Source organism: Podarcis erhardii, assembly GCF_964252035.2.
Source record: "Podarcis erhardii genome assembly, chromosome: 3".
Classification (NCBI taxonomy): Eukaryota; Metazoa; Chordata; class Lepidosauria; order Squamata; family Lacertidae; genus Podarcis; species Podarcis erhardii.
Window position 1 is genome coordinate 80,491,723 of NC_138507.1, and position 8,244 is coordinate 80,499,966.

Here is an 8,244-nt window from a genome sequence, read left to right on the forward strand (position 1 = left end):
TCTGCCGGCCCGGGATCCTCCGGGGCGCTGCTGCTGCTGCTGCTGCCATGGGGAGCCGCTGAGGCAGCGCGGGGGCCGCTTCGCTCCCACCTCCCCCCCCGCCTTCTTCCTCCCCCCGCCCCGCTCTCGCTGCCCCGCGGGGCGGCCCCTCACTCTCTCGCTGCCTCGGAGGCGGGGAGCGGGCGGGACGCCGGCGGGGGGCGCGGGGAGCCCGGAGCGGCGGAGGGGGGCAACGGCGGCCGGAGGAGGAAGAAGAGGAGGAGGAAGAGGAAGCGGCGGCGGCGGCGGCGGCGGCTCGGGGAGACTTGGGGGCCGCTCCAGAGTGTGAGTCCCGACCGTGACCCCCCAATGGGGCTGGGCGGGCGGAGGGAGGGGGGCTGGGCTGAAGCGACCCCTTGCCAGGGAGAAGGGGAGGCGAGCAGCAGGTTGTTGTCGCGGGGGGAGGTAGTTGTGGGGCAGCTGAGAGGCTCCGGGGCGGTTAAGGAAACTTAAGTGTGCGGGGTAGGAAGTTGTGGGGGCAACGGGAGGGCCCCCGGAGGGTTTGACTGGCGCGGAGGCAACTGGGGAACTGGTTAAAGTGAGCGGGGTGGGGGGTGGGGAGGGGGCTCTGCGATGGGGTCGGCGAGGGGAAATCTCCCCCTCCAAAGTAGGGAGCCAGAGGGTCTTGGGGGTGGGGGTGGGGAGTTGGTTGGGGTTAGGAACAGATGAGGCGTGGCGTGTGGGTCAGTGGGTCAGGGTGGAAAGTGAACATTCCTGAATGGTAAGGGTGGGGGTGGGGGTGGGGGTGGAAGCAGGTGTGTTTCTTGGGGCGGCTTGTACAGCACCAGGGGCAGCTCCGTGTGGACTGGAGATGTGGGGCAAAGCAGGTCCAGCCCCTCAGCAAGAGTTCGCAGCTTCCCATGCAGGGTGGGAGAGTGAGGAGGTTTTGCAGGGGGACGGGGAGGGGGGGGCTGGGCTGAGCTAAGGAACAGATGGGGGGAACAGAGACGAAGTCCTTTGTGTGTGGCAGAGGCAGTGTGTATGTGTTTTGTTTTGCAGCTCAGGAGGTCAAGGGGGGGGTAGGTGATCTGGGGAGCAATGCAGCTGTGGAGACAAGGCGGGGTGGCTGAGGAGAGAGCTCTGCTCCCTCCAGGACTCTTGTGCTCAGTTCTTCCAGCTACTTTCCTTTTGTTGTTGCTCTGGTTACTGTGATCTGGTCTGTTCTTGCATTTGTCTGCTTTCTTCTGTCCTGTTGGTGCTTCTTTTCCTCCCCCGCCTCCCCCTTCTGTGCATTTGCTTTGCTTTTTGGTTTCTCTGCACTCTTTACAGAGTGTCAGAGAGCTGGATTAAGTTATAGTTGGTTTAATCGCCAACTTTGTTTCTCCATGAAGAGTGAAAGTGTGGGTGTGGGTGTGGGTGTTAATCTGCCCCATATTCACCCAGTTTCTTTTTCTAATTTTTGGTATTCTGATAAGAATGGTGGCAACTAGGGCAGGGCTTGGGTTAGATGATGGCTACTGCTATAGGTGTGCATAGTTATGAATAAATGGTGCAGAGAAGTTAGTTCATTGAGCGTAAAGTTAGTTGATGGCCTGGGAAAGTCAGCCAGGGAGACTCATTCTGCTGTGTTGTTCATTCTGCTTTGTTGAACAGCTCATTTCATTTTAGTCTATTGCTCCTTTATACATGATACTATCCTGTCAAGTAAAAAGAGGTCAAAACAATTTTTCCCATGCTCAGTAAAAAAAGTTACATGTTTTAGTGTAGGTGGTAGTACTGCTGCCCCATTCATTAAAAGCAACACATTATTCAATATTTCACACCAATATTTGACAACCCTCATTTGAGCAAAAATGCCATATTTTGCAGTGCAGAGGGTGAAGTATTAAAAGGAGAAGTGTTCTTATTTTTCTATGTCTTGTTTTTCCAAGTGCAAAATGCAGTACAACTTGAATTTGGACTCCCTGTTTATTTTATATTAAGTGCTTTGAAAGAACATTGGGTTTCATTACTATATACAAATTCCTGAGCACTCTGTTTTTTACGTGAGTAAAATACTCTGACAGAGTATGGTATTTGTACAGTCTTTTAAAAAATAAAACAAAGAACCCCCTCTATGTACAAAGAAGGGGTTCATTGAGTTAAACCAGTTGGATGAAAGTCATCTGCTAAAATGAACCTCTGGGTTCAGTTAAAATGGTTTGGTATGGCTTGAGTAAGTTCTCAGTGTATGAAAGACTCTGCAAAGTTGTGACAGAAGGGTTGCTATACTGTATATGCAGTGGAGCCCCATATGTTTAAGGGTTTTTCCCCCTACTTTTCTGTGTTAGAAAGTTTTGAAAAAAGAGACTTTGAAGTATTTTGTTTATACTAACAGACAAGAAAAGTTCTCCTAAGAAAAAGCTGGTGGCAGGAGTGTAGAGGAGTAGCATATGGCATTAAAAGGAGCACAGCTGGAGGTAGCATTTCCATCTGAACATGATGTCAGAGCAGCTGACAGCCTGCCATCCCTCAGCCTTTTATTCTAACACACAGACAGAGAGTGAGTGTGTTTGCAGATCTGTGTGTAGGGAAGGTATCTCATTCCTCTCTAACATCATCTCCACTTTGCATCTGTCTCTCTCTTAGTCTGCTTTTTTTCCACCGATCTAACAGACCTGGAGCCAGCAAGACTCGGACAAAAGGACTTAATCAGGTTTATGTGTGCTAAAGGTAGGAACAGCAGTAGGCTAGCTACAGTGTATTTCTCTCTTGGTGTTTGCTTATCTAATTTCAGAATAAGAATCCCATTACTTGTTTAATGAGGTTTAGGAAGAACAAGTACAATTCAGTGAAAAGGGGATAAGAGTTTGTATTGTAATTAAGCTTGGAATATGTATTGACCTGTTTGTTCTTGTGCAGTTGTATCAAAAGTAACTCTTAAATGATGTAGTTCCCCTATTTTTATTTTCTCGGTCAGTAAGACAGCAATTCATACTGCAGGGGATAAATGTTATGGCCATACAGTAATTAAATATTCTGATGCCGCTGCTACTTAAGGATAAAAAAGAAGGGTTTGAAATAACATGCAGGATAGAAACCAAAGTACATATGAATTCCTTGTGTGTGGTGATTTTCACTATTCAACTTTATTCTTAAAGCCGCTGAGAACTCCAGAAATCCACAGCCTTACTCTTTCTGAAAAAAAATTGGAAATCATTTGTGGGCTAAACTTTAGAACCCCCCCTCCTTCCCCGGAGAATAACTTCGCTAGTCTCTTCTTTTTCTTCCTTCCTTGGGTATATATTAAGGAAGTTCATTTCAATACAACAATAATTGTTTGAGGGGAGGTTTTTGTGTTCACGACTAATTTAGAACTTGTAGATTTGAGCTGCCTGAATTGGCCAGACAGCTGTAATCGCACTCCTCTATTCTTAATCTCTTTATCTGGGCAGCAGCTGCCATATGGCCACAGTCAGCTGGATCAGATGTTTATAAGCTTCCTTCTTCGTCCCTCTCTGTCCTTTCAGCCTCCTAATTTGATCACAGCTACCTTGTGAGCTGCCCTCCAATCTTTATTTTTAGCCCTCTTAAGGATTAGGATGGATGTTGGCTGTGGGGCACTTAAAGTGATTGTATTGTAAATCTTCTTGCTTTATTCCAGCAGTAGTATTTTATAGAATATACTTGGGACAGGATTATAACTTTTAAGAATATATCTCTTTGCCCAAAGGTGCAGCTACTGTATATAACTGCTTTAGCAAAACTTGGATTGCAAGTCACAGAAATGAGGAAAATACTTAAAGCCTTAAAGTAGAAACTTCCAGTGTTTGTTTCAAAAATCTTCTCTTCTAAAGAGGAATCACACAGACAAAACTACCAGAATAATGCTTGAAAGGGAAAGCAAAATTATTCAATCTTTTTTTGAAACATTTTTCTTATTATAGCATATTCGTCAAAGTATTCTCCAGAAATGAGATTAATAGAGGGGCAATCTCTTCTGTATAACTTTCACTTGTTTACATTTTAGTGTGCTCTTTTGAAGTTTTTGCCTATGAATTAGGGTTGCTTTTCAAGAGAGAGGGAGAGAGAGAATACTGAAAAGACTAGCATTCCCAGATGAGGCCAAAATTTTATCTCTGCCAAAGCAATTTAGAAGAGCAGCCATTGTCATCTTGATCAGTTAAATATTATCTTCTATCCCTTCGCTGTAGAATTATGCATGCTACATTTCAAGTTTTTGCTTCTGCCCTCACATTGTAAGATTGGTTGTAACATTTAACTTCATCAAGCTTAATACTTGATTCCCCCCCCCCCACTCATCTGATTGTAAAATAAGCTGCTACTATATCTCTGGAAGATGGAGAAAGAAGATAGTTGAACAGAAAGAAGCTATGAAAAGTTGACTAATTTATCCATGTGATTTGTTGCATGCTGTTGGAAATACGGCTCATTAATAACTTCATATCTTGCAGAATTTATAAATGGGTGGGCACATAACTGATTACTTCCAATGCTTAACTAAATCTTTTTTCCTCCTAGGTTATGAAGACAGCATGGAGTTTCCTGACCATAGTAGGCATTTACTACAGTGTCTGAGTGAGCAGAGACATCAGGGTTTTCTTTGTGACTGCACTGTTCTGGTAGGAGATGCCCAATTCCGAGCACACAGAGCTGTACTGGCTTCGTGCAGCATGTATTTCCACCTATTTTACAAGGACCAGCTGGACAAAAGAGACATTGTTCATCTGAACAGCGACATTGTTACAGCCCCAGCTTTCGCTCTCTTGCTTGAATTCATGTATGAAGGGAAACTCCAGTTCAAAGACTTGCCCATTGAAGATGTGCTAGCAGCTGCCAGTTATCTCCACATGTATGACATTGTCAAAGTCTGTAAAAAGAAGCTAAAAGAAAAAGCCACCACAGAGGCAGACAGTACGAAAAAGGAAGAAGATGCCTCAAGTTGCTCAGACAAAGTGGAGAGCCTCTCTGATGGCAGCAGCCACATGGCAGGAGATATACCCAGTGATGAAGATGAAGGAGAAGATGAGAAATTGAGCATCCTGCCTAGCAAAAGAGACTTGGCGGTCGAGCCTGGGAACATGTGGATGAGATTGCCCTCGGACTCGGCAGGCATTCCCCAGAGTGGCGGAGAGGCAGAGACACACGCAACAGCAGCTGGAAAAACAGTAGCCAGCCCCTGCAGCTCAACAGAGTCTTTGTCCCAGAGGTCTGTCACCTCCATGAGGGATTCGGCAGATGTTGACTGTGTCCTGGACTTGTCTGTCAAGTCCAACCTTTCCGGAGTTGAGAATTTGAACAGTTCTTATTTCTCTTCGCAGGACATGATGAGAAACAACCTGGTGCAGGTGAAGGTGGAGAAAGAGGCTTCCTGTGATGAGAGTGATGTTGGCACTAATGACTATGACATGGAACATAGCACTGTGAAAGAAAGTGTGAGCACTAATAACAGGGTACCGTATGAGCCAGCCCACCTGGCTCCTATGAGGGAAGATTCTGTTCTGAGAGAGCTAGATAGAGAGGACAAAGCAAGTGATGATGAAATGATAACTCCAGAGAATGAGAGAGTTCAGGTGGAAGGGAATATGGACAGCAGTCTGCTTCCTTATGTCTCCAACATACTTAACCCTGCAGGCCAAATTTTCATGTGTCCCCTCTGCAACAAGGTCTTTCCCAGTCCCCACATTCTGCAGATTCACTTAAGTACGCACTTTCGAGAGCAGGACGGGATCCGCAGCAAGCCTGCCACTGATGTCAATGTCCCGACCTGCTCCTTGTGTGGTAAGACTTTTTCTTGCATGTACACCTTGAAACGTCACGAGAGGACTCATTCAGGCGAAAAGCCGTACACTTGCACCCAGTGTGGAAAGAGCTTCCAGTACTCCCACAATCTGAGCCGCCATGCCGTAGTTCACACACGGGAGAAGCCACACGCATGCAAGTGGTGTGAACGCAGGTTCACACAGTCCGGAGACCTTTACAGACATATTCGCAAGTTTCACTGTGAGTTGGTGAACTCATTGTCTGTCAAAAGTGAAGCACTGAGCTTACCTACTGTCAGAGACTGGACATTAGAAGATAGCTCGCAAGAACTTTGGAAATAGAATTTTTATATATATAATTAATATATATATATATAAATCTATATAGTTGTGGTACAGTCTAAAAGCAGTCTTGTTTCCTTGAACTGAAAGTTTGGCCATTAGCTTGTTTTATGCACTTTAAGGCGGCATGAACATTTCATTACTTAGTGCTCTGATAATATGAACTATAGAAATGAGACTAATAGACTTCATAAATGTTTCCCCATCAAGTACTTCTTTTAAACAAAACTGCAAATGAAAATAATGTGATTTTTTAGGTTCTATTTAACCTTCCATGCAACACTGCATCATTTCAAACTCCATTTAAAACAAAAAGCGAACAGAAATCCCCTCCAGTGTTTTATCAATTTGTTTAAATTTTTTAAAAAACTGCATGCATATTTTCTAGCTGTGGGAAACCTGAATGCTTTTAGACCCAAACGATAAATTTCCGAAATGCTGGAGTATCTATTTTTAAACAAGCGGTTGAGATATTGTAATTTGTGGATTACAACAGTTCCCAATTAAAAAACAAAAACCACCAGATTTTTGAAAATACACTGGAATTGCTGGGACTGTGTGAAGGTTTGCTTGGGATAAAAAAGGACGTTGCAGCTTCAGCAGTTGCGAACTGTGCATTTAAAAATGTGAATTACTGTTGTATACTGTAATTGATTAAATGGGCTGGGGGGTGTCAAGGAAATTGACAAGTTGTATTAATGCTCTCAGTTGAGTCTTGAAAAGTAAATATTAACGCTACGGAAATGCATGCGTTTCAGTATATTTTTGTCTTTGTTTGCATTGTATAACTTTAATGAGTGAGTTTTAAAACTTATTTAATTTTTTGTAGGAAAAAAAAAACACCACTGGAAAAATTGGTGTTAATGAAGAACATAAATGCACTGTTTTTTATTTTATATAATTTAAATTAATTGCCCACTGTCTTTAAGTTGAACAAAAGCTACATGTTGATTTTAGCTATGTAAAGGAAGATAGTAATGTTTACAAACAGGCTTAGAGATTTGCATGTGCAGTGTACATTTATCAAAAAATCTGATTGCACAAAACTCATGCCAGCTCTAACTTTAGATGCATACATTACCCATATGAGCATTTTTAGAATTCCTGCTGCACAAATTAACAATAGGTCATTCATTTTTCGCCCCTTGAAAAGATTCTATGGAGTGAAAAAGCCCCAGGCTGAAAGGACTAGAAAACCTTGATTGACATGGGGTGGAATAGGGTGGGGTGGGGGAACGGCAGGAGAAAAGTTGGGGGAGGGTTTGTGAACTGTGTATCCAAGCAGCAAAGTCTGCAGCCTGACGTGTGGTTTTAATGATCAACACACGGGGCAAAAGCATTTTGCACAGTGTTTGTTTTCCTGTCTTGCACTTACAAATAAGGTCTATGGGAGTAGCATGGAAAATTGTTTTTTCTTCTTTCCGCTTTTGTTTAGAATTTGATCGCCTTAACTACTGTAAACATAGCCTATTTTTGTGCTTAAGAAAAACTGAATGGAAAACTCCATTGTGTATTGCTGGACTGTTTTGGAAATATTTTGGTCAAATGTATGTTAATTTGGCTGTAATGGCATTTAAAACAAAAAAAAAAAAGCTGTGAAAATGGCCTTGGAGCATTATTTTTAGTTACTTGAATAGTCTAGGTTTTAAAAATGCATTCTTTTTATTAATTTAGAAAAGACAATCAGTGTCTGAGAAAAATGGACTACTTTTGGAATTTTTTTGTGGACGTGAGTGATTGTTTTTTCGGGGGGGAGGGGGGTTGGCTTTTAGTTTCACATTCTTCTTTGGTTCTAAAAATTAGACTGACATCTAGCTTTGACAATCATAGTATGTTTTATTTTCCTGAGGGGGAGGGGGAATAACTTATAATGCTGTTTAGTTTTGTACTATTGGTGTGTTGGTGAATTTTTAAACTGTGTGCTAACTGCAATAAATTATACATACTGAGAAATCAATTAGTTGTCTTCGCCCCTTTTTAAACACTTAAACTCTAGACAATTTTCTATAATGTACTATATGTCACCTTTTAGTCCAAATTCCTCTTGGTGACTTTGATTTTAAAAAGTAAGACTATTTCACAATCTCTAACAAAAATGATTTATGACAGGCAAATCTAACATTTTAAAAATTCTCTGTTCTACAATGATAAAGAATAGTTA

General features: G+C 42.8%; 1 protein-coding gene across 5 annotated transcripts; it reads left to right on the forward strand.

Moving 5' to 3' along the window:
* The first annotated feature begins 202 nt into the window (after nt 1-202).
* ZBTB18 (zinc finger and BTB domain containing 18) lies at nt 203-8,040 on the forward strand. Of its 5 annotated transcripts, none has more exons than XM_081856035.1 (3): nt 225-324; nt 2,608-2,691; nt 4,501-8,040. In XM_081856035.1, the coding sequence occupies exons 2-3, from the start codon at nt 2,679-2,681 to the stop codon at nt 6,081-6,083; spliced, it is 1,596 nt and encodes a 531-aa protein (XP_081712161.1). In that variant the 5' UTR covers nt 225-324; nt 2,608-2,678; the 3' UTR covers nt 6,084-8,040. The 5 variants fall into 5 exon arrangements, with proteins under 5 accessions (XP_081712163.1, XP_081712161.1, XP_081712162.1 ...); XM_081856036.1 differs by having other exon boundaries at nt 234-324; nt 2,635-2,691; XM_081856039.1 differs by lacking the exon at nt 225-324 and having other exon boundaries at nt 2,237-2,691; nt 4,501-5,188; nt 5,301-5,433.
* The last annotated feature ends 204 nt before the right edge of the window (nt 8,041-8,244 follow it).